General features: G+C 38.6%; 1 protein-coding gene across 33 annotated transcripts in view; it reads right to left on the bottom strand.

Moving 5' to 3' along the window:
* The window catches only part of Dennd1a (DENN domain containing 1A), a 498,842-nt gene that overhangs the window by 336,764 nt on the left and 134,319 nt on the right, over positions 1-27,759 (bottom strand). For 25 of the 33 annotated variants that reach the window (XM_076568463.1, XM_006992524.4, XM_076568456.1 and 22 more), the window contains one exon: positions 23,467-23,510. The exons of 7 other annotated variants lie outside the window; for them this stretch is intronic. Coding sequence is in view for 23 of the 26 variants with exons in the window: in XM_006992524.4 (XP_006992586.1) it covers positions 23,467-23,510 (44 nt within the window). In the remaining 3 variants the exon portion in view is untranslated. Of the gene's footprint in view, positions 1-23,466; positions 23,511-25,790; positions 25,936-27,759 lie in introns of all 33 variants that reach the window. One more of the 33 variants, XM_076568450.1, reaches the window with a different exon arrangement.

Raw genomic sequence — 27,759 nt, 5'->3', positions numbered from 1 at the left:
AAAGCAAACTATTAGTGTGAATAAATGTTTTTACAAATGCTGAGGCACATCATGGCAAGCACTTATTCAGAAGAAAGGCACAGGAAGTAGTGACATCTCAAAAATTTATTTATAAAAGACAATGTCCTTACATTAAGACAAAAACATTGGAACATGCAGCACAATACGGGGTGAGGAACTTTTCCTAATAGACACAATTTACATACACATACATGCACACAGCTAATCATATATATGAGTAATTAACTACTAGTTCTTTATAGAATTTTTTTACGTCTTGACTTAATCTGACCACAGGCTTGGACAGCCCACAGTTGGTGCTCATCATAAGGTCACTGACCAGTGTTATAAATTTTTAAAAAGTATTCCTTTCATGAATTTGATTTCCTTTTTAACTATCTAAAATCCCAACCTCAAGACAAAATGAAGAACACATTTTTTTGGTCATTGGGAAGCTGGTTCAAATTAAAACAAACCTGCCTGTTGCAAATACTAATCCAAGTGATAAATTAAAGATCAGTTTACAAATGTAGTGCTTTTCTAACCAATAATAATGAATTATCAATGCTAACTGAATTGATGCTTCTCGCTTCATTTATTTTTAAAACCAGTTCTATCATTCAAGAAATAAACTACATCAATCTAATAACCCAGTCAGTGAAGCAGAAAGCACATGGAATTGCTCTGCCAGAGCGTGTTCTGCCAACACAATTCAATTGAGCATATATCCTAGCTTTAATATCACCTTGGATTGGGTCTACATATATCACAATACTGTTAAGGCATGTCATAGAAGAGTAATGACTGAAAAAGTGGCTAAGAGCATCAGCATGTTCTGAGAAGCATTACCTATCAATTGGACATTCTATGTGGCATTCAGAAGTCTACCTTTTGTGGTTTTAAACTAGTAGTATATAGCTAAAATAAAGCACCATATAAGAATCAGTTTCTCAGTACATCTTATTATCACACAAATGCTGGAAAAGAGACTGTATAAAACACTGATTTTAGTGTAATTATAAAATACATTATCCACATACAAGACTCCCATGACACCATGTGGTAAATAATTCCTTCTATTCCAAATAATACCACAAAGCATATCTCAATTTAATACACATTCTTTAAAAGTCAGTACCATGTTCTCACTCATTGCCAACATCAGCAGCTACAAAGACAGTCATCTTTTACTGCTCAAAAGTTTCAGGTGCAGAAAGCACTTCTCTGCTCTATGCTGGAGTTGCACTGGCAAAAGGCCTCAAAGATTTTTGAAAGAAAGGACCCCCATGGCTACTAGAAAGCATTGTGCTCTACAGCAGAGTCAAAGGAATCGAATATGCCCAACTTATTACTGACTACAATATAGAAACTACTTACTGCTTTCTTATGTCAGGAGCAATGACCAACCGTGAATTTTTCAAATAATATTAGAACAAATATGGAAATGACCAATATAGGCTGAATATAACCCACCTCCCACGAGCTTTTCTTTCCACCCCACAAAACAGTAGGCATGGGAGATGAGGGAAGAGGAGATGTAGGAAATGGCAGGCACGTGTTTGCATATTACCGTATGTTTCTTGATGTTTGTGGTGCCACAAGAGCTTGATATTTCAATTTAAGTCAAACAAGATGGTGGTGTGCTGTCAGAGGGGAAAAATGAGCATCTATCTGGTAAAAGGCATAATCACATGATTTCAATCAGAACTAAAAGATCTACTTCTGAGTTTGGGGAGGGGACAACAAGAGAGAGGGGAAACAAGCAATATTCTTTGTAAATAAAAGCTGCCAAAATAAACCAATGTTCTCATAATGATGCTTTCATCATATATAAATATTCAGCTACCTTATCCTCTTTGTCCAAAGAAAAACATAATTATTCAAATATGGAAAGACCACTCTCCAAGGGAGGGGGAGTAAAACCTGATTTGAATATTTGAGCCTTCTAGTTATTGTAGAGCATTCCAGAATCTTTCAACACTAATTTTAATGGGGAAAACAATCACTGCCCAGTAACCAACCCCCTTTTCTCTCAAGAACCATGTCTAGCTGGGGAACTTGGTTTGTAGATGTCAATTTCACTGTTTTATCCCCCACACAAGCTCAATCAGCCAGCCAACCTTGGCTCAGCCTCCACTCTTGCACATAAAGGGGATCTTGGAAAGGCAGGGCAGCTGAGGAAATGTAAAGGCCTCATTTCAAAGGGGTGGGGGTTGGGGGGCTGTGTACCAGTTCTCCAGATCAATTCCCAAGTTTATATTTTCACAAATCTTTTTATGGACAGTCTGATTTTTTTAATTTTTAATGAGAAAAAAAAAAGTGAATCTATAGTAGCCAGTCACTGCAGTTAAAGTGCAGGGCATGAACTAGATCCCAGGAGGAAACCAGTCCACCATGTCACCACTGGCTTTGGGACATTCGCCACCTGGTTCCATGTCCCCAGGTTCCAACTCTTTTCATAATCAAAACACTGCTGACATTATAAACCCCAGATGGGTTTTCTAAAATCCCTCCCAATCAATATATCCAACACGTAACTTATTGGAGACAACACTGAGCTCATTGATTAAGGTGAGTTCAGTAGCAAAGTTTTCAAAATAAATGAGACAAGAATACAGCATTCAACCACTTTATGTCAGCAGACAATTTATGAAACAGGCAATTTCCGAAATGCTTTTCTCTCTAACAAAATATATTCTATTTCATGTAGGAAGAAATAGAAACTGAGGAGGGGAAAACAAGGGAGAACAGTCACACAACCCTTTCAGTTTTGTACACATTAACCATCCAGCTGTATGGGAACAGGAAAGCAACATCCACAAAGCTCTATCCATCAGGAGACTGAGTCAACAGCCAAGGCAAGATGAAACAACACAAGTCAGAAATGAACTCAGGACTCATCTTGGTCTACTCTGGGTTCATCTTACTGAATGGAAAGTCTCACCTCTACTTAGAAAGCCCATTAAGGAAATTTTCTCCACTGTGGAGAAAGATGGGTATATTCCAGCACTGAGACATTCTCTTTAAAACTTAATTAAGTTTTATATTTATAATACCCATTACAGAATACTATCTGGGAGTAAAGCTTTGAAGACTAAATTCAATGACTTTATCTGGAACTGTTAATCACACAGGTCTGACTGTGTCACTCTAAATCTGTGTCATGAAGAAGGGGTGTAGGCAATCCTGTAACAAACATCCTTTCCTAAGTCAAATACTTTGTTTTCATTGCTTCAATGAAATCTATAAACAAAATAACCTTTATTTGGCAGATGAAAACAGCAGTCAGACATAGACATACATACCCCACAAATAAGTGCCATCTGAAAGATAAAAGTACAGGCTGGTTTTATGGTGTCTCCTGGAAGTACAGAATACTGAGAGATGAGGCATATCCTCCATAATTCAAAAGTTGGGGGAGAAGGGAAGATGTGCAAGAAAACATCTAGGAAATACTGTGAATAAATGAATGTATTTTAAAATGTATAAAACTACAATTAGCTTTTTAGTGCACCCTAAAAGCTAACAGAGTAGTTGATAATTTTCCTTTGGGTTCAGAGGGATGGAGAGGAAAACAGCCAGTGGGAAGACAGAGAGACAGAGGTGGGTAGGAGTGAAGGAGAGGAAGACAGCCAGTGGATGGGGGGGATGAAGGAGAGGAGGGCAGCCAGTGGATGGGGGGGGATGAAGGAGAGGTGGGCAGCCAGTGGATGGGGGGGGAGTGAAGGGGAGGAGGGCAGCCAGTGGATGGGGGGGATGAAGGAGAGGAGGGCAGCCAGTGGATGAGGGAGTGTGGAGAGGTGGGCAGCCAGTGGATGGGGGGGGGATGAAGGAGAGGAGGGCAGCCAGTGGATGGGGGGGGGTGAAGGAGAGGAGGGCAGCCAGTGGATGGGGGGGGTGAAGGAGAGGAGGGCAGCCAGTGGATGGGGGGGTGAGGGGGAGGAGAGCAGCCGGTGAAAGGGGGGCGGGATGAAGGAGAGGAGAGCAGCCAGTGGATGGGGGGGGTGAAGGGGAGGAGGGCAGCCAGTGGATGGGGGGGGGTGAAGGAGAGGAGGGCAGCCAGTGGATGGGGGGGGTGAAGGGGAGGAGGGCAGCCAGTGGATGGGGGGGATGAAGGAGAGGAGGGCAGCCAGTGGATGGGGGGGGTGAAGGGGAGGAGGGCAGCCAGTGGAAAAGCATTCCCTGGGCTTTTTATATCTAATTTATTTGTTGATTTCAAAATTGCAGGTATGTAAGGAAAAGAAGCTCAAATTCCTAACACACTGTTTTTGTTTATTTATTTTTAATTTTGTTTACTTGTTTGTTTAGTGGCAGGAGGAAAAACTGACCCCCAACTTCTGCAAGTGTGAGCAGTGCCACTGATATGAAAAAAAAAAAAAAAAGGCCTTTGGCTGGTGATCTCAAAACTCAAGTTGAAAGCTACAGAACACAAACAATCAAAACATACAAAAAGCTAACAAAATTTGTACTTTAAACCATTTCAAGTTAAATCCAGGGGCTCCAAGGGGAGCTAACAAAGGTTTCTAATGTTTACGATTAAGAAGGGTAAAGCAGAAATTCCTGGAAGCTTAATTAGCATCAAGTTCAAGGATGTTAATCAGAAGTTTCCTAAATGTGAAATCAGTAAATAAAATTGTATTCTTTCAATATAAGCATCAAATTAAATTCAAGATCCATATCATGGTTAAATCTCTGTTTTTCCTCTCCCAGTGAGAAAAAGAGGCTTTGAATAAAGGGTTTTTCAGAATGGCCTTTCAATGCTGAACATAAAAGACAGGTCAATTTTGAACAATACTGCTCAAACATACTTTCTGCTAATTTTCTTTTAGGAATATTCAATATTTACTCCCAGCTTACTTTCTATAAATTTTAATTTTTAGTTATGCACATAATTATAATCATTTTAATTAAACCTAATATTTAGAATCAATGTGGTACTTCAAAGATAACATTACAATCAAGTAAATTAATCATACTCAGTATATCATATCAATTTTTTTCATAAACTCTTTTTCTTTAAAGTCATGCTGGGACCAAACCCAGGGCTTGGGGCATGCCAGGTAAGCACTCTACCACAGAATGACTTTCTGTTAAATCATCAAGGACTTTAACATACTACAAAGGAAAGTTCCATCAGCCAAAGACCCACTTCAAGAATCACTTTTACACGTTAATCTCTATGCCCTCTCAAGTCCAAAATAAAAATACAGAATCTTGTGTTCTCTAACTTTTTAACAAATTTAGTTTATCATTTTTGTGATCTTTCCTTTCTTCAAAATAATTCCCTACAGACAAGTTGTTCTGTGGTCACAAAATTATAAAGGGTTCTTTATCCCAAAACTTCATCTGATGAACTTTAAACCTCAGAGCAGAGTTGAAAACCAGAGAACTATAAAGCCAGTGTTAAATACCAATACAATTCTTAAGGTTGGTTTCAAATAGTTCCAAAGTGAACAATTTGGTTACCATTTTATACAATTAATATTTGGTGATATCAGTAGTGCAGTTCCTTAGACTTCATATTACTCCTCTAAATTGTTTTTACCTAGATGGTTTTATATTCTTGTTATCTGAGCATGTGTATTACCAACATTTCTAAAAGGAAAGGGAAGGGGCCTCAAGTCAGCCCATACCAAAGGAACAGGGTTCCTGCAGCAAAACTGCAGACAATTTCTGAGAAAGGGGGGAGGGGGAGAGGAAGAAGATGATAACTATGACAAAGAAGACAAGGAAAAAAGAGCACTGATAAAAATACTATTTTGTAAGCATATTAAAAGCTGTCAGCTTTTAAATATTTTAAATGCACACAAAAATGTGCACAGATGGGCATCTTTTCTGCTCACATTAGTCTAGGAAAAAAAAATCTTTCATTATAAGCTCCAAGTCCTTGAATTTTTTAAACTTAATTGTGCCTCTATTTCTTAGAATTCACACCCCAAGGCCAAAGCTTTCCTGCCACCAGTCCTTCAAATCTGACTTGGACATTACACGGGAGGAGGCTCCAAGCCTCCCTGAGGTCTCACTCCTTTTACAACACACGAAAAAGCAGTCGATAATGGGCCCATGCTGAATTCACTGCTCCCCACGTCTCCTCTTGGGACACAAGCCTAGCAGATGTGATAAAAACTGTGTCAGAGAAGTGGCTCTAGTTTGTGCCTTAATGACAACTTAAACCTCTAAACCAATACAACCAAAAGATGAACAGAGCTGGCTGTTACCTCTCTCTGCTGCCAATCTTCCAATATCTTGGAACTAAATTAGCGCCTCTCCCCACAACTTCCCCTGCACCCCTCAAAATCCATTCTCATTTTAAAGGATGAATGAGTTCAGGAAACACATTGATGGCACAGGTGTCTGGGTGCTGTGTGTGTGGATGTCCTATAATTAAGCCCTGACACGTATTTCATAGAGTTTGTCTTTTCTCAACGTATGATTGAGCATTTACATGTCATAAAAGACTGTCTAATAAACTCCTCTGATCAGCGCCCCAGTAACCATATTCACATATATCGCTGGGAGACTTTACAGGCTCAAAACAAACAAACAAACAAACAAACAAACAAACAACAACAAAAAAACCCTAAAGGTCTAAAGATTATTTTTAAATATGTTCAAACATAGGAGGTGATATTCTGAGTAATGAAACATTCTAATTATCAAAATTTACATAGGACAATTTCTTAAACCATGGGGGTTTACTTTTAACTTGTAAGAACTCTTTTGTCTTATCTAATGATATGGTACCATAAAAATCAATTTAAATGTGTACCTCTGATACCATTTTCTAAATTCTATAATTCAGCCTTCAGATGATGGGTCTTTTTACCCAGTCTCTTGAAAGCCCATTCAGCCACAATTGCATACCCACTTAATCAGCAATCATTGTTCTGGGATGTGGGACTTTGTTGTCAAGACAAGCACCAAAACCTTTAAAAAAAATTTTTTTTTTCCAGAACTGGCATAAGAAAAAAGTGATCTTTGTCAGACAAGGACAAATTTATGCAAATCTTTTATAAACATTCACAAACATTTATTTAGCTTTTGAAATGTTGGCCTCATTTGAGAGCATGAAAATGAGGGGGAAGTAGGAAAACGCAAAGGACAGCTTAGAAGCTGGCACACTACATAAATATTCAGAAGGAAGATTATAGGATTCATGTTAGGCTGTCTTAGGCTTCTCCAAAGTCCACATAGAATAGCAAAGAACAAAACTAACGAGAAGTGCAGCAGATGTTAGACAATGCATCGGCCTCTTTTCCTCTCTCACTTGGCTATACTTGGACGCTTTTATATTTCCTTTCAATATGGTTAGGTCATTCAAGGATTCTCCTATAGACTCTGTATTGTGGCTAGAGATCTATAAGCTGGGGGTCTGTCAGCTTTCCAAAAGTTTCCAATGAAAAGGCATTATGCAAATTCTACCTCTCTTACCCTCTTTCAGGGGGGAAAAAAGCCTCCAGTATGCAGTCATCAGAGTATTGGAAGCCCCAGCCTTCATTTCTGTATGGCTGTGTTTGCCTCAGGGCCACGCTGCTTGTTTTGACAGTGGATCCCCCTAGATAGTTGGGATTAGTCGAGCTTGTTTAGATAAACTTGAAATCAAGGCCTTCTCTAGGTAGACAGCTAGATGTAGCTACCGAGTTTCCAGCTGCCTCCTCCTTTCATCCCCAAACAACTGCAGATTCACAGTAGCTATCACAGCCACAGGCTATGTCACATACATAAGTACAAAATTAAAGGCTGCTAAAAGAAGCCTTTGTAAGTCTTAGTGCTAAAATAAGGAATCTGTACTGCTTGGTTTATACAAATTATTCTAGCACTGCCAGTATGGAACTGAACCCATCAGTTAACAAGGCATGTTAATCAAGGCTTCTTCTGATGGACAGGATCATAGTTTGGTAATTCACCTAACCTCCACTTATTAGCTCTTGCATGAGGATAATAGCTGAAAATGTTGAAAGGAAATAGCAGCCTTTATTTATCTAGTGCCAGGGAGTGGTAGACACCATCAACAAACACTGCAAGCAAAAAAATGGGAATCAAAGTGTAAATATCAGACCTGCTTTGGACAGAGTATTATTTAACAACTGATTAGACAAGGTTCCAAGGCACAGTCACCTTTATTTCATAACTAATATTTCTCACACCTTACAAGTTGTGAAAGGAAGAGTCAGGACTGAGGAGCAGACTGATAGCTTGCCGCTACAGAAGGCAAGTGATATGAAACACTACAAAATAAGGAAATTATGTAAGAAGTTTCCTAAAAGCTAACATTCAACATTTTAATCTTAAAAAAAAAATTCTTCAGAAGGCTAGAAAAATATAAGAAAAGAAAATAATTCAACCTCACATATGTTTTATTTATTCAGTTCCAACACATAGAAACGAGCATTTACCTGTGGCATCCTGAGATAAACCACAGGTAGCAACTGGACCAGCATAGGCTTGAACATTTTCTACAACTCTTCTGTGATACCACACAGTTTGTAAGTCCTTTCTCCCTCCCTCTTCAGTACTGTCAAGTCACACAAGGCAGCTTCCGATCAAATGGTTCACTGATCCCCATGCGTTCTCACCAGTCACCAGGTTACATTACTATTTCAAAGAAAAGCCCTCAAGTATTGAATCTATTCTGGAACTACACTGTCAGGAGCTTAATTTCTTGGACAACTTAGAACCCAAAGAGCTGTTTAGGAACACACTACTTTTTTCTCTAAAGGGCCTACAGTAAATTTCAGGCCTTGGGAGTCAGTTACGTTTTCTATCACACAGTCTACTTTTATAATCCCTAAAAAGGTCAAAAGGAAATAATAATAAATTGAACCTCCCCACACATACACACATACAAAGCAACAACAACATAGCCCTACAGCCAGGCAGCGTAGCACACATACTTGCAGTCCTAGCACTCAGGAAGCTGAGGCAGAAGGATCATCAACTTGAGAAAAACCGGAGCTACACAATAAGACACTGTCTCAAAACAAAACACACACACACACACACACACACACACACACACACACACACACACACACACAACCAGAAACACTAGTCCCAATTTTCTAGTCAGAATCCTATCAGCTGATTGTAATGTGCAAACCTGAGCAAGATGCCTGCCATACAACATCAAAGAAAAGGAAGAGGAGGAGGAGGGAGAAGAGGAGGATGAAATACATCACTAATATTATTCAGACTCAGCAGTATCCCAAACTCTAGGAATCCCTAGGACATTGGTTTTCAACCTGTGGGACATGACTCCTTTGGGGGTTGAATGATCCTTTCACAGGACTCACACATCAGATATCTAGCATATCAGATATTTACATTACAATTCATAACAGTAGCAAAATTACAGTTACAAAGTATAAACAAAATAATTTGATGATGGAGGAGTCACCACAATATGAGGTGTGTGTTAAAGGGTCAAAGCATTGGGAAGATTGAAGACCACTGCCCTAGGAGATAAAAGGGCATTGCTAACAATACTGGTTCTGTGGCAAACCAGCAATCACATGTGATTATTCCTAAATGGCCAACTGTCAACCACATGCCTTTTTTACAGAAAATTTCTTAAAATAAACAACAAAAATGTAAGATCCTTTTCCAATACCCAGCATTCACAACTGTTTTGTGATCTGAACTCAGCACAGAAGCATTTATTCCTTTCCTTTAGTTACAATCTCTAGGTGAGGCCCATGACATTTCTAAGCAAACAAACAATTCCATGGTCTCTGAATTTGTCAGTAACTTTCTACTTGAGATTCATTTTGTTTGTAATATTTCTGAAAGCAGCATTAGAGGAGGGGAAGGTTTTCCTGGTGCTCCACTCACCATTCACTCCCACACTGTTACTTGTCCAACAGTCTGCTAGGTTAGGAAAGAGGGTGGCCTTCTTCCTGACCCTATTTGTCTTCTGGCCCCCTCTGCAACCCCTTTCTGTGAAATCTGTTTCCCAGGCCTTCCCCTTCCTTCTCTCTCTGCAGCCTCCTCCACCTACACTTTAGTTTCCACTATACTCACTAGGTAAATGCATCAATTGAACCCTCTCTTCAAGATGGACAACCTCCCCAGCTCTAGGCCTCTATTACAATGCCTGTTCACCATTCTGTCTTGTGTTCTACAGGTACTCCAAGTTCAACATGTCAAAGATCCAGGCTCACAATCTATACTCCTATGCAGCTCTGACCTTTCACTCAATTAGAGTAAGAAAAGCTTTTTAGAATACCACTAATTCTTGCTGGGGGCAGATGGTCCATTTATGTGACTAAGATTCAAGCATTCACCATGGTTATTGGATTTCAAGATAACTTGTGAAGAAAAACCTTTGGGTCCCTGAAATCTCTCCAAGTGTTTGTAAACATGGCAGAGGGTGAAGCAACCTCTAAAATCAAGTATGCTTTAAGACTATCTTAGAAGTAGACAGCAATGTTTCCCAAAGAATGTCATTTCAACATGCTACTGAATAGGCTATTTAGTAGCAAACAATGTGCTTCTAGAAGCCAGGGATGTGTCAGACCAGGTATGATGTGGCCCTTGTCCAAATGGAGTGGAAGATCTAGCTGGAGAGACAGAAGCTAATGAAATGAATGCTCACTCAAACTCACCCAAACAGGAGCGATGAGAGAAAACAACAGAAAGCTCTAGACAAAAATAGCAGAGACCTGAATTTAGATGTAAGGATCAAGAAGGACTTCTCAGAAAGTGAATGAGTGAGTGAAGTTTAAGGAGTGAGCAGGAATTCACCAGACAAGAATGGGAAAGGGACAGAAAAGGGAAGGCAAAAGCAGCAGCAGGAGCAAGAGACCTCAGCACAGGAACTTAAATGAAACCCAATACCAAGGGAGGGGACAGCAAGTAAAAATGAGTGGGTTGGCAGAGGACACAGCATGAGGATCCTACATCCTAGAGAGGAGGCTGGATCTCATGATCATGCACTACGACTCACTGGAGGTGGTGAGACCTTTTGTATCCCACCTACACACGACTTTCCAACTCAAGTTCACTCTCAGCCCATCCAGGCTCTAGGCATGGGTTCTTCCTATTCCTGAGTTCCTACAAGAACCAGTAAAAATAGCTGGCAAACCAGAGACTTGAATTTATAGGAAATTCAAGCTTTAAAAGTTAAGATTTATTCATGGCATAGAAAAATGAAGAAAATGGAGATTATTCAAGCCAGTATAAATGTATTAGTAATTTCTATTGCTTATCATTTATGTCTAAGAATATGGATTATATAGATAATTTCAAAAATTAGATTCATGTAAATTTCTTCTGACTATGAAACCAGCCTATCCAAATTTCATTTCTCATATGCCAGTGGTCATCTGTTTTCTTGAGAGGGTTGAAGTGGCAATTAAAAAGAAACTAAGAGTGGAGTCTTATACTAAAAGTTCTACTATGTTCAGTGAGCCAATTACTAATCTCGTGCATATGTTATGGATGAATTTGACCTTGGATGTGAATAAAATTACCTTCATAATCACCTTATTTGATTAGCATTCTGTCTCCACAGTTTCAAACACAATGCCGTAGCATGCAGGAACAGCCCTCTACACCAGGTCACCTACCTTACTTCCCAGTTGCCACTGTGGAATCAAAGATTTGTGCTGAACAGTCTTAGGGAGGAGCAACTTGCTCCCCTTTCATACCTACGTTTCTGTGTACAGTATGTTCTCTTTCACGTTTATGAGTCCTAGGTTAGATATTGTGGTGTATCAGAGCCTGAGGGGGGGGAGGGAGGGAGGGAGGGAGGGAGGGAGGGAGGGAGGGAGGGAGGGAGGCAGGGAGGCAGGGAGGCAGGGAGGCAGGGAGGCAGGGAGGCAGGGAGGCTACAGCTTGTCTGGAGGACAAAGAAAGAATGCCTATTTCACCTAGCTGACTGGAGGAGAAACTGGGAAAGTTAGAAGACTTAGTTTTCAATCACCTGACTCCAGGTTCCTCATTTAAACATTTATTTGTGTTTTAGGACTTCATACAATTTCAAGTATCATCAACTCCATAGGAAGCATCAAATCCTTCTCTGTGCTTTATTTCCCTGTGTAACAAATGGGGATTTCATAAACATGTTATTTATTTGTCCTACCTTGTTCAAATTCTGGGCTTACAGATCACAGCATGAACACTGTTTAGTTGTTATATATAAAAAATTTGAGCTAGGCGGTGGTGGCGCACGCCTTTAACCCCAGCAGTCGGGAGGCAGAGGCAGGAGGATCTCTGTGAGTTCGAGGCCAGCCTGGGCTATGGAGTGAGTTCCAGGAAAGGCACAAAGCTACACAGAGAAACCTTGTCTTGAAAAACCAATAAAAAAAAAAAAAAATGAATCTTGGCCAGGGGGTGGTGGCACACCTTTAATCCCAACACACAGGAGGCATAATCGGGCGGATCTAGGTGAGTTCGAGGACAGCCTGGTCTACAGAGTGAGATCCAAGACAGGCATCAACACAGAGAAACCCTGTCTCGGGGGTGGGGGGAGGGGAATCTTAAAACATCCATGCACAGTACCAGGTCCAAATCCAAGTTCAAGAGCCTGGGACATAAAGCAAGCAAGCATCCCAGCTTCCTGCCTGGAGGAGGAAGATACCCCAGCAAGTGTTAAGGGTTTTCTGACAGAAATATGGCCAAGGTAGGGGCTAGTAGAGATATGGCTCAGCAGTTAGGAGCATTGGCTACCCTTCTAGAGGAGCCACATCTACTTCCCAGCACCCACATGGAGGCTAAAAATCTTCTGTAACTCAAGTTTCAGAAAGTCTAACACTTTGTTATGGCCTCTATATGCACCAGGTACATGATACATGGATATACATGTGGGCAAAATATATATGTACATAAAATGATTTTCAAATTTTTTAAAATACAATAAATAGGGTCACGGTAAAAAGAAAGTACTCTCGAGTGTAACTGGAGATACAAAAGAGGTGACTTGTAAACCACAACTTTTTAAAATGAGTCAGTATTTACCAGGCAAGCAGGCTGTGTAAGATTTTATGGATAAAAGCAATGTGAAATATTACATCTCATGTTTTTCAAGGTTGATAGGTTAATAAATAATCCTTAATAAATATTTTCTTCAAAGCCAATACCACACACACACACACACAAACATCTCAATCATTTTATAAATTCCTTTCATGGAAATTTCACCAACCCCTGCCCCATGCCCACAGTCTGGACCTTCCTATTATGTCACATTTAAAATCTGAAACTAACTGAAGTTGATCAGAAATTAGAACAGCCAGAGGAATCTTTACCATACTCCATAGAAGCATTTCAAAATGAAAAGTAACATAGTAATTCAAAGCCCATGCACAACCAACAAGGGCTCATTTGCAAGGACGGTGGGACCTATGAATGAATTTCTGAGTTTTCAACGCCAGAGTCTTGACATGGAGATTTTATAACTGTAATGAAAATGTTAAACCACTTGAAACCCCTTCATCACCATTTAAAAACCATTTACATTTTTAGTACATCTCAGAATATAAATATTCAAGAATGGTTTCCCATTGATCTCTTCTTTCCTTGGCAAATCACTTGTGATCACCTTTATGACTTCCAAGTTCATTCTCAACAGTATAGGTTTATCAAGAAGGAATTTTCCAGATTCTTCTAGAGATCTGGAAATTTAGAGGCAAAGGTTGTCTACCATACTCAGCCTGAACAACTGATAAAGGCACTAAACAACATTAGCTTGCCAACCTTAAATCTACTTCTAATAACAATAGAGAATCTGCAGTTACTGGTTACAATTAGATGCTAGGCTGTTTTCTGGTTTTGTTTCTACTTCATGAACTTTGATTCATTAATCCTGACCCACATCCTCTAAGGTCTTTACTGTGACCATCTCTAGTTTACAAGTAAGGAAGTGAAATCTCAAAAGTGTATAAATGGCAGAGCTGCATCCACACTGCATGCTCTTAATCATCACTGTCATGCTTCTGCACTCACATAGATCATATTATTCACCAAGCTCCTCATTTGTCTAACACTGGCCATAGCCATTTCTATGCCAAGAAATTTAGACTGACAAAAGAGACAGACACATAGACAACAGAATATACAGACAACAGGATGTAAGGAGTAAATGTTTCAAGTGTTCTCCAAGCTGAGGCTGCCTTAGTAATAATTCATTCAGTCAGGACAAGTTTCTCAGGCAATGTAACATAAACTGAGCAGAAGTGTTCCCAACCATAAAAACAATTTGCATAGAAATGCTAGGTAGGAAAAGAACAAAGCATGCTGGAAATGGTGGAAGTATACATCTATAGTATTAGAGATAATAATAGGAGACAAGCACTGAAGTTGAATCAAGGTCAAATGTTTGGTGACTGATCTTCAAGCTTTGAAATACCTCCTGAAGTTATCAGCAACCAAAAAGAGGTCCAACTACAGAATTTGAGCATTGAAACACCTCCTTGTAATCCCAGAACTCAGAGGTGGAGGATTACAAGTTCAAGGCCAGCCTGGACTTCACAGTGAGCTGGTGACTCAAAACAAATACTAGGGAGAACATGATAATAGAGAATTTTACCCACAGAGGAGTGATGTGATCTGACTTAGGCTTTAGAACACTATCTAACCATCTTATAGACCAATGATTCTCAACCTTTCTGATGCTGTGTCCCTTTAATACAGTTTTTCATATTTTAGTGACCCCCCCACCATAAAATTATTTTTGTTGCTACTTCATAACTATTTACTAGTGTTATGAATCATAATGTAAGTATCTGTGTTTTCTGATGGTTGTAGGCAACCCCTGTGAAAGGCATTACAACCTACAGGGTGAGAACCATTGTTGTATAAGATAGACTTTGGGGTCACTGGGTTGCTAGATATTAGAAAGAATACACATGAGAAAAGCTGAGCAAATAAATGTAAAAGGAAATAGAAAACTTGGACAAACTAGAGAGCAGTTTAGGGATGAAAACAAACAAAGCTTAATGCAGACTTACAGGTGCCTATACAAAGAGCAACACGAACCAATCACATGCAACTAAAAGCAAGACAGACTACAACTCTCAAAAGCAGAGTCAGTGAATTGTTGCAGCCAGTAAAGGTACAGGCTGTCAAGCTTGCCAGCCTGTGTTCCATCCGTTCTCTGGATGGAACACATGGTAGAAGGATAACTCTGACTCCCACAAGTTGTCTTCTAGCCTTCCCACACAGGCACATATATACAGAACACATATATGTAATTAAATTTTTTTATTTAAAATTCATCAAAAAATAGACCTAGTTCACTGATAATCTTATTGGGTAATTTGCTAAAAATAGACCAACTTGTCTATTAGTACCCTCAGACACTTAAATTTTTAAAGGTTTATTTTATTTTATTGTTGTTATTATTGTATGTGTATGGGTGTTTTGCCTGTGTATATCCCTGTACACCATGTGAGTGCCTGGTACCCACAGAGGCCAGAAGAGGACATTGGCTCTCCTAGGACTAGAGTTACAGATGGCTGTGAGCTGTTATATGTGTGCTGGGAATTGAACCTGAGTCCTCTGAAGAACAGCCAGTGCTTTTAATCATCAAGCCATCTATCCACCCCCATCACTTTCATTTTAATGGGCTTTTTGGGGAGGGAGATAAGAATAAAACCAACAATATATAAGAAAAGATTACATGGTGGCATGGCTATAATCCCAGCATGAGGTAGGAGACCACAGCTCCCAAGAGAACCTGGCAAAACTCTGTCTTAGTAAATAAAAATAAATGAATAAATCATATACAAAGCAGCAGATGCTTGATCTCAGTTCATTCATCCATTTTCAATTCAATGAATCATTTAGAGAGCTGTTGTAATACAATACACTAAAACAGTCACAGTGCAAGCATGGGAACTAATACCCTGCTCCAAGAAAAATCTGCAGCAAGGCACTATTGGAGCTATTGGGCTTACAGTCCCCTTCAGTCTGGGACTAGGCTAAAGGGATTGAAAATTTATATCTGTGTATACAAAAATTACAGTTCCACCCACACTTCCAGAATGCCAAATATATACATGAAAAGTGACTGGGGCAGTTAGTGGAAAACCCCATAAATCAACAGCCAATCTTAGAAAGTACATATGTAACATGGATCTAAAAGAGTATTTCTTTAGGGCAGCTCTCTAATATTTTCCACTTGGCACTTCTCTGTACTGTTCTTGATGACTGCTATCATCTAGGGCAGGGATGTAATTACATGGTGGTATCATCACTCATCATTTCCACCACCAGGTTTTCTGGCCAGGCCACCTCAATAAATATCATTAACCTTTGGACATCAGTTACTTCTACAGCCTAATACTGACCACAGCTGTAGTCTATTGCTCTTTTCTTCCTACCTTCTTGGCACAGTGTCTGGTCCATGGTGTGCCAACTTACCAATCTCTATCTGCACAATTAAAACCTAGTCTCCTAGACTGGTTTTACCATCAAAAATAGTGATGAAGAGGAAAAGGCAGAAAGCATAATTCCTTATTAGTAATGTTAGTGTTAAGACTGGGCTGTTCAATTGTTTTAAAGTGTAATCTACTTCGCTTGCCATCATGATTCAGCAAATCCTTTGGATGAAATGCAAATGAATCCACAGACAAATGATATCTAATGCCATAAAGAGCTTGCCATTCCTAGCTACAAGGCAGGCAAATGGGTAGATTACTGGAGTCCCTAAGTGTAAGATCAACCAGTGAGATCCTGCTACAAAGACAGACAGAAAGGTTTCAAAAGTGAAAAGGAGGCCATGGAGGGAAGCCGGGAGGGCAAAAGGAGAACAGGGTAGGTCAGGAGGGAGGATCAACAAGAATTAATTTTGTTTTAAAATGTCATAATTAAAAGTAATACTGTGTATGCTGATTTAAAAAAAAGTTTTCAAAATCACATGTAACTCATAATTCAAAATGAACCAAATCTGAATCCACTGCATCAGTGGACAATAGTATAACCCAGTCTGGAGAAGAACTTCAAAAGCAAGAAAGCTCCGAAGTTTCAAGAAAAATGGGGTATGCCCAAGTCCAATTCCTTTTTCTCTGTGTGAGTCACAAACCCCAAGTCTCAGTTCCAATATGAACTTCTGATTATGACTGTAATAGATGAGATGCCCTCTTTATGTTTCCTGCCTGGTAACAGGAAGAAATCAGAGTGTCACTTGTTTTGTATTTTGTGTAAAAATTATACATTGTGTTATATAAAGAAAAACAATAGGGCTACCTTTTTTAGTAAAAATTTTAGTTTAGCCTGGATTACATATACAATTATATTATATTTTCAATCAATACATTAAGAAATTCTTCAACAGAATATTTAGTTTCTAGTTTATCAAATTAACATGAAACTTTTCATATGCTGATCTACATCAAAAGAATAAAGCAAGACAGCACAGGCCAGCCAGAGACATTACAAGGAACAAATATGTGATGGAGGTAGAAAAGATAGAAAAATGGAGCAGTGTGTGGCCTAGGGAGAGAATTGGAACTGAAGATGTGGTAGTGATGACAGGTGAGAGAGTGGACTGAGGTCTACAAGCTGTCATTGGCCAGTAGGGTTGGCGAGATAATGTACAACTGCCTGGAGCTTCTGCAGACTCAGACTTAGCCCCCTAACCTGCAGCTCAGCCTTAGGATTCCCCTGGCTCTGGGTAATAACAGGCCAGAGACAAGGAAAGGCTCACTTTCTGGATTGAACCTCAAGGACCACCACAGCCGGCAATAACACAAGAGACCAAGTTGGTGTCGGTGGTCGATGCTACTGCCCATGGCCACAATGAAGCCTGTAATCCATGTGGACGTATACAGTCTGTGCCTCTGCTGATGCCTTGGTGACCTCCTCAGGGTTTACTGCCTTAGAGAGCCATGCTGATGTGAGTGGCCAGTGGTAACCACTTGAGACCATGTTGAGGCTTGTGATCCATGCAGCTGCTGAGATTCATGAGTGGGTCAGTGGTTGAGATATGACCAAGGGCCTTGTTTGATGTCCAGACTGAGGCCTGAAGCGCGTTAATATCCGTGGGCAAGGGAGCTAGTTCCTGGCCCTCACTGGCACACGGCACTCTGTGCAGGAAGTGGCATGAGTGCAGGAGAGCTAGTCCAGCCCCATTCCGACCACCACCAAGGCTCTCCTCAGCTGATGGCTTTTCTGGCGCTGCTGTAGGCAGAGAAAAGACTCATCCTTCTTTGGGGTTCTGGCGACTAGCAATTTTGACCATGCTCCAATGAGTATATAGACAACACAAAATGAACTTTTTTTCTTTTTGTTTTTGAAGGAGGAGTCGAAGGCAAGGGGCAGATTATGGGAGGACTGTGAAGTGAGCTCAAACGGGGCACATGATGTGAGAATCCCAAATCAACAAAAATCCATAATTTTAAAAAATGAAGCAATTACCAATAGGTAGTAGCAATGCTCATTCATTCATTCATTCATTTGTTATTTATTTATTTGTTTTTGTTTTTGTTTTGAGACAGGGTTTCTTTGTGTAGCCCTGGCTGTCCTGAAACTCGCTCTGCAGAGGCCTTTAACTCAGAGATCCACCTGCCTCTGCCTCCTGAGTGCTGAGATTAAAGGTGTACACCACCACCACCCAACACAATAATACTCATTTATAAACTACCTCTATTGTCTTTCTAATCAGAATCTTTGAATCAATTTACCAAGGTTATCTGTGGATAACAAGAAACTTAGGAAGTGCTTTCTTCAGAGCATTTCTGCAACACAAGCATGAAAACTCATATTCAAACAATTACATACTACTTAAAGATGATGATTTCCATCACAATCAGGCCAAATTATGCAACATATTTGCATTCGTTTTTAGTATCAAGTTGATGTCTATTTTTTAAATTTGCTTAGTTGATTTTAGTGAAATTTTGAAATCACATAGGCCATCTGAAACCACAAAAGATCACTTTTTTATTTTTCCCAATACACCATGTTTCTACATGGCTTACATACAGTTATAGAAGAAACACTGTTAGTTTCTATATAAGGATTTCCATAAAATTTTTATGGTTTCTATAAGTGCATAAAAATTGTTGGCTTCATTATAACCTGTATTTCAGGGCCAGTGGAAAGAAAAATTACCTGTGATTCTAATAGCAATCTTCATATAAAGGGGTGGGTAGGTGTACACAGACCTCTCTTTCCAGGGCACTAAGACACTATTTTATCATAATATACATGAGCTTGATGAAGTAACTTGTAGTATCCTCAACTCTAACAGCCATTCTTAGAACAAATGGGCTATAAAAAGTTCAACTGTGAGAACAAATTAATAATTATACATGTTTTATGATAAGAAATAATCACATTATGACCAGTGCACTTTAAAATCATGTATAATACCAGTTTCACTTGATATAGCAAAATGCTATTTAAGGAAATATCTGACAGGTTACTATACCTTTACTTTATACTATTGTATACCATACATCATAATTAGTACCAATTATGAATCTGAAAAATACATATTGTTTTAAAACCAATAATGGGCTTTTGATGAAAGTATTATCATTTGCAAACATATAAATTTAACAATTATTTTCCATCTTATTTCAATTGGTATTTATTAAAATAGTACTAACACAATAAAGTTTTACCAATTATTCCCAAAATTATCAATGAACAGAGTAAACAAAATGATGAAAGTACAAATCCACCTAGTTGACTACAAAACTATGGTTTAATCTGTGATTCAAAGATAGTCATGGTTTTTCTTATTTCCAGTGTCAGACTAACATGCTAACTTTGAGAATGAGAGAACTGCATATCATGCTTCTGTCCTAGAACAGGAATGTTCTACTGCTTAGTTTTGGAGACTGAAAAGAAAAGACTTTTCCCATAACCCAAAGTAATTCAAAATCCATCAATTTCATAACCTTAACTATAAAAAACTGCCTATTTATTACTTATGAGACAAAGAATTTTTTTCATCTCATACATAATCTGTTGGAAGATTTTTTTTTTCCAGAAGTACAAGACCCTTTTCATGTCAGAACCCTACCACTGTTGATGTTTTTAGTATTTAAACTAGTTAAGCTTTGAACAAAAGCAGATGAGTAAGTAATGTGAACTCTGAAAAGCCCTTGCTTTTCCTGTTTTTGTTGTTTGTTTTGCTGTTTTAAAAAGCATTGTACTTCTTCCGGGAATTAACAAAGCCTGTATTTTCCGGCTTACAGATAGCAGAATCACTAGATCTTAGTGAAATATTGAGTGCTACAGTGATTTAATGGTTTTTAAACCATAGATGTCATTGTGGTCTGACTGTGTCATAGACAACTTAAGGAAGGAAAAAATAATGGGGCACAGAGAAATCACTTTGTCAGTAATTACAATCAAGAGCCCTAAAATGTAGCTCAGGCTGCTCATTACTTCTTCTTTCTGTATCAAGACCCTTATTTACATTTCAGATTACATTTTTTATGAAACAGTAAGATCTATCAGAGCTGAGAGGACTGAAATAATGAGGGAAAAAACATTTTAATAAAATGTGTTGGGTCTGCATTACTTCCGTGACAGAAAGAAAGGCTTCCTCTGTAGTGATGGATCATTTATTCTGCTTCTAAACGAGAAGCAAAAAGATGAAACTGATGAACTTTTACTGCCCATTTGTCTTTAGCAGACAATTAAGACAGAGAAGATCAAAATGGATTATCATACCATGCAGACAACTGGCCCAACAGTAATACATCTCCGAGAGCACAGATTTGTAACTCTCTTTTATCCCTCCCCTTTCTTCTTACTTCTTTTTCCACTCTAAAGGCAGTGCTAGCTTTGTGGCTCAAGGAGAGCCAAAAGGCTGGTCATCATTATTCAGTCACAGATGTCAATCTAACCTCCCTTTTTTCTCAGTTTCTAAAGCAGTGAGGCACAATAATTTGTGACAGATTCTTTTACTGTAAGGTACAAAGAACACACAGAATAAAACATCTAGCATCAGCCAGCGTCTCTGATCAAGTGTGCGGGTACATGGGAAATACACTGTATGTAAAAACAAGCTCTGGTAGTTTAGGCGAATAAGGAGTGAAAACTGAAGGGAGAGGGTCTGGGAGGAGAGAACCGGGGTGTTCACACCCGCACAGTAATAAGTGCTATACTGGATGGTAAATTATCTTAAACATTCCTTAAGGACCACATCATAAATGTTTTAATATTTGAAATGCTGTACTTAAAGTTTACAAAAAATAGAAATATTTCTAAAAATCTTTTATAATGGTATATGGGAGAGACATAATTTGAAAGATATAGATATAATGGAAGAGACAGATAATTTGGTTTATTCAAACAAAGGATAATGTAAAAAAATAAGCCTATTAGAATATCAATGATTTTAAAAGGCAAATAAGAAATAAGCATTCTGATTCTCAAGTACATTTTGGGGAAGTTGGAAATAATATCTTCAAAAACCAAGTAGTGCCTTTATGTTTCATTTTCTGAGTTGTTTGGGGGTCAAGAAGGGAAATTATATACCTTAAGTTTGAGGAGATGCTAAATAAGACTGTGTTGTGCACATTCTTGCAGGTTTGCCTTGAGTCCACAAGTCTGGTTCTGTGTCACTCCTCCAAAATGAAGAAGCCTAATGCCTCTATCCTGTGAGCACCTTTACAATAACTACACCTACTACTTCATAAATACCCACTCTAATTTCAATCATTCCAACTTTGACAGAGGAAATGTGTGCAAGGCCATCTATTGACAAAGGTAAAGGACTAAATTCACTACGCAGTTAACATCACATTAGTCAAATGGACTCGACCTGCAATGAAAGTGCAGAAAACAGTCTAGATTTCTCTATGGATACATCTATACATGTATAGTACATGCACATACACTCTCCTCAAACACATGAATACACACATGTACTCAGGAGAAATGAACACAGATGCTAAAACTCCAGATTGTTCCAGTAGTTTCTTCTTAGTAGTAAAAGACCAGAACAGTTTATATTTTCTTTGTGCTTCTTAAATTTTATTTTACTTTTTGCTTTACCTCTACTTTCTAGAGTTTTGTTACAAACTTATTACCTATGCAGTTTCTAAAGTTATGTACTTTGAAACTCATATTTTTCTTTTGGAAACTGTAAAGAACTCAGTTTGAAGGACTAGACCCAGATGGTAACCTTGCTAGTCTAAGTTTTTTCCTACAGAATGGTCCCTCCCTGGATCATTCCAGTCAGAATTACAAAGGTTATTTACCTACTTAAAAGATTTAAAGAAAACTCATTCCCTTAAGAGCTATAACCATCAGTAAATTACAAGCAACAGTTTTTTATCCTATAGAAAGATGATTGGTAATTTTCTTGAAATCGTATAATCTTTGGATTATATTGTTTAATTGAAAGAACTTAATCTCATAGCAACTTAAAACATGATTAAAATTTTAACTCTACTAGTAGAAGATGAAGGAGAGGTGAGGTGAGATTTTAATTTATTTTTAAATCTTATTTTAATCTTGAGGTCAACACAAAGCAAACCAGTCCAACTCTCCCAGACTCTTCTATCCTAACACCTTGTTACAAAGCATGTCACTGCACTGGTTAGCTCATATTCCTAATCACACTGTCACCCCTGTTTCAAAAAGGCATATTAGACCTCTTGCTCTCTCTAGGACAGGCCTCAACATAAAGATGCTGCCACTGCCCTGCATGTTTCTTTTCCATTACACTTACCCTCACTCAAGGACTTGTAACAGAAAACCTTGAATGACTGCATAGGAACATGCTTTGCATACAATATCCCATGTGTGAAAGTTTTGATAAACTTGTCAAGAATAAGTGTGATAGCATTGTTGTAAAGGATGCTTTTTTAATATTTAAAAAGTATGTCAAATTACAAATTTAAACTAAAAATACAATGAGCCAAATAAAGCTACAAAGTGTCTTCAGTATTCCTTGGGGTAGAAAATGGAGCCTTAATATATAACCTGGAACCAACTATAGAGGAGAATGACATCAGAACTTAACACTTGTGCCATTGTTCCAGAGTGCTGGGACCCCCCAAGCAGCCTTAGCACTCCCTCCCACAGTCAAAGCCACTTTCTCCCTGTAGGTAGGTGCCTTCTTATTCCAAGATGACAACAGGCAGGGTCACCTCCACTGAAAATTCCATGAAATGTCATAAAGCTTTTTCCTTTTTTGGTCAGACTGCCTGACTACTTAAATAGTATATTTTAAAAAAAAAAAAAAAAAAAAACTTCAGTTCACAGGCAGCTCAGAAAGAATTTCCTACTGACCCACAGGCAGTGATGCTCCTAATGTGGAATCTCTTGCTTAGTTGCTGTGCATGGCCTTCTGGAGGAAACACCCCAAATCTAGCAATAATATAATAATATTTTCAATCCTACTTCACTGTGCTTTCCTTTTTGTCTTTGGTTCCTAATTACCACTTCTATTCCTTTCTAAATTTCATTTATCTCTTTCAGTAAAGAGAACAGTAATAATATGTTGAACAACTCTGAAATAAATTTTGTCATGTAAAAAATTAATTACGCATTCCAAACCTGGTCACTGTAGTCCTCCGGGAATTGCCTCTGCACCTCAGGATCTGTAAATAATTGACAGATAATATTAATTGGCTTTGGATTAGTGAGCAAGCAGAGGATCACACATTAATATTTGATCAGAAGATGATAGCAGCCCTGGCAGGGGATCCAAGGGGGCAGCTGAGGCTGCTATGTTGATGAGCACAAGGAAGGCCTCAGTAAGGCACTCCCACTGCCCTCCTCCAGAAATACAAAAAAGAAGAATTTTAAAGGCCTGATGCTACTGTTAACTTTAGACTATTACCTAATGCGAAAATCTTGCCAGCTGCAAACTACCCTCAATATACTTTTCCAAAGAAAATGAGTCTTAAACCTGCTTGACTTTTCTTCTCTAATCAGCAAGCCTTCTTTTCATCATTACAGATGCTGGCCTGGCCTTGAGTACCAGACACAGACCAGGAAGAAAGGGACAGCAAGGGAAAAATTCTTTCAAAGAACAAATGTAAAAGTCAGCACTTTGGAAAAATAGCGTTCCCCAAGTGCTTATGAAAACAAAGCTACAACTAGAGGAAGTTTCCCTCAAAACAAAATCAGTACTTTTGGTCTGTAAGTATAAAATCAAGTATTATAAGAAATGATTTTTACCGTGACATAAATGACTTGTGTAAAAACTATAAAAATACAAAGGTGAGTAGGGCGGTGATGGCGCATGCTTTTATCCCAGCACTCAGGAAGCAAAGGCAGACATGGATCTCTGTGAGTTAGAGGCCAGCCTGGTCTACAGATCAAGCAGATCAAGTTCCAGGTCAGGCTCCAAAGCTACACAAGAGAAACCCTGTCTTGGGGAAAAAAAAAAAAAAAAAAGTGGAAATACCTCTTCTGACCCACCTCTATAATATGGAGTTACTTAAGGGGATCACTTCATTCTTAAGTCATAATTGTAGGATAATACTATGTCTGTAAGCTAATATAGACATGTACTAAGTAAAAAACGATTAGCACTCCTACAATCCATTAGGAAAGCATGCAATCTTCAATAAGAAAAAGATTTGGTTCCTCAGAAATATGCTGCAGGGGTGAGGGATATTTGGGAAATCACATCAATGCAAAAAGCAATGTTTGGTGATTTTCCTTCTAACAGTATCTCACAGTATGTACTGCTTTGCTTTTCATGTGTCTTTAAAAGCTACTAAAACACCAACTGACTTCTCTGTGAACATCAATCCTCACAAAGGTTCAAATCTCTCAAATCACAATTCTTCAGTGAGAAAAGACCAAAAATAAGTGATTGAGCTACTTACTACTTTTAAATTTTTGAAATATCTGTTTAAAAATCATGAAAGCTATTGGACACTTTTTTAAAATCTAAGATTATCCCAAAGAACAGAAATACTCACAAATACCAAAAATATTGTTTCCCATACAGGTGGTACATAATGCAGATCATTTTTGGCTCTTTGGGTGTTCTCTGCTTAGCTCTGCAACAGATGGCTACTATTACAAAAAACCACAACCAATCAAAAACCAGAGTTGTGGGTCCCAGTCCCTATAGAGACAACTCCCACAGACTAAAGGAACACTGTGGAAAAAGTTGTAAGATCCAGAGAAGCAGGAGTTTGCTGTGAGACTGTCTCCTAGTAACCTCAGAAGCTATATCCATACAGTCTCACCAACATGACTGCCTAAACACAAACTGAACATGGACAACAGTAGACAAGACGAAGTGAATGGGGGAAAGACCACAAGGCTCCAACTCTATACAAAAAATGACACACAACTAAGGAATACTGGGAGTGAGAGGAATAGTGCCTTCCCCGGGGAAGAGTACAGCAATTGGTTGTCCAGTACTAAATGGTGAGCCTGAAAACACTCCAACAGGCAACACTGTACAGACCGAGCAGGTATATTCAGGAATGTACCTGTATATACATGGCCACATATGCATATAACAACCATGAATTTGAAAGAGAACAAGGAAGGGTAGGATTTGGAAGAAGGAAAGGGAATGAGGAAATGATGTAATTAAATATAATCTCAAAAATAAAAGAAATAATAAAAAATGAAATTAAAAAAAAGACAAGTGGAAATCACCTTCTCTCTTTAACTTCACCTTCAACTACTAAGATGTGACTAATGTGATGTGTCTTGAGACCTGGGGAGCTCTAGAGTAATGCTCCCTCTGCAGCACCGTTGAGGACTACTGCCCTCCTGAGCCAGACAGAAAAAGTGTTGCCTGTCTTTGGTCTGCTGGCGTGAACTACACAAGGATTCTGCTCTCCTGAAACAGGTGGCCAGAAGGCAATAGCTATGCTGGCAGGCAAGATAAGGATAGTATCTCTTACCCAAAATGCTTGGGACCAGAGTGTTAAAGATTCGTGAGGTTTTCATATTTTTTGGAATATTTGCATAGACTTCATGAGCTGAACATTCTTAAGCCAAAATGCCAACATCTGATGCTGGAGCATTTTAGATTCATACATGTTCAAACTGTGTGGGGCCAAAAAAAGAAAAGTTAGTACAAAGGTGTGACAGATAGCCCAACAAACCTGGTGGGTGGCAAAGCTAAAAAAGCAGTGACTATCATTCCTGAAACATGTAAAACTACCTGACATTTTAGTCTAGAAACAAACCCAAAAGCAGCAGCTCTAAGTCATTGAGACACACAATGAACCAGAGGGTGGGAAAGAGTCACTCACAACTTGCTCCTTTTCTCCCAAGTTACATGTGGTTAACATAACCCTTCAACCAGAAAAAAATCATACATATGACCTCATATTAGATCCTTAAGAGCATACCTTCTATCTTGCAGTAGTTTTTGCTTTGTGGGAATCACAAAATACCAGCAGAAATAAAAGCCACAGGCCTTATTTTTCTACCACCGTCTTGTGAGGGAATAAACACTAGGAATCAAAGTTTTAAATCTCTTTTTAAAACTTCTATTAATAAGAAAGCATATTAATAAGAAACGCATTGCTTTAAAATGGTATTTTAAATGATTTTTTCATACATACAATATAACAGAATTAAGAAAGAAAAATAGATGAAAAAGATGAATCCAGTTAGAAACACTGAAAGTAAAGATGACTATGGCAGCCAGTAAGGCAGCCATCCCAACCACATTATAGTAAACATTGCTTCAATCGTTGGCAACATAAATGCCCAAGGGCATCCCTAAAGTGAGAGTCCCAGAATTTAATAGAACAATGTTCCAGGACAATACACTCACTATTGTTTACTACAATTCAAGCATGAGACTTTTGTTTGGTGTTCTTTACGGCCCCAGAGGTTTACAAAAACCAAACTTTATAAGTCCTTAACATTCTCTAAAACAATACTTTTTTTTAAGCCAATGCTTTTTAAGACCAAAGTCCAATATACAAAATTCCATTCAATTAGTTCAAAGATCCAGTGTGATAGTTAATAAAACTATGAAAGCCATTTTGTAAAATTTAAGACAGAGACTGCAAATAATTTATTTGAATTGTCTTAAAACATCCATTTTGCACAAGAGGCTGCAATCTTTTTTCACATTGAATTGATCAGGATGCCATAATGTCACCAAAATACTGACATTGGAAACATGTAAGTTAAAAAGGTCCAAAGACAATCTGCTTTTCTCAAGCAACACAGCACCCTCCTTACTAACAGCTTCAGCATGGCACATACAAAACATAGCACCCTGCAGTTAAGCAAACCGCCTTTAAATTTCTGTCTGGCAGCAATCCACTTGCATGTCTGTATGTTTTTACAAGTACTCTGTATTTCATTGCGTCAGCTGCATTTCTTTGAGTTTTAAATGGTCTGGGAGAATTTTATGAAATGTTCTATATATTTATATGGAAAATAATGTACACTGGAAAACAGCATCAGTCTTATATTTACATATCCATGTTTTACCCACCCTCCAGTGCTGTAACTCCTAATGTCCCAAAACACCTTCTCATTCAGAAGCTCACCACCAAATGCAGTGTCACCAGCCAGCTAACCTTTAAGGCTAAAATCAAAGCTGCAGATCAGAGTGCCACAGAAGAAGAGCACTAGCTAGCAAAGTGCTGAGGTAGGTGGCCGTTAAGAATAGTAGTAAGTACCTGTCAGGCCTTTTCCCTGAGAACTGTCTCTCAGACAGAAAATTAAGAACATAACAGCATACTCTTTTCTTTAACCTCCTGTCTTAGCCTTTTTCTTCTGATTCAATCTTAAAAATCAATTATCTCATCTCCCAGGTAAATACTTTTCTTTGGTTGTTGTTGTTTTTAGACAAGGTTCCTGGCCATTCTGGAACTCACAATGTAACCAGGCTGGCCTCAAAAT

Source organism: Peromyscus maniculatus, chromosome 4 (genome assembly GCF_049852395.1).
Source record: "Peromyscus maniculatus bairdii isolate BWxNUB_F1_BW_parent chromosome 4, HU_Pman_BW_mat_3.1, whole genome shotgun sequence".
Taxonomy (NCBI): domain Eukaryota; kingdom Metazoa; phylum Chordata; class Mammalia; order Rodentia; family Cricetidae; genus Peromyscus; species Peromyscus maniculatus.
This window is presented reverse-complemented; position numbering and strand designations above follow the sequence as displayed.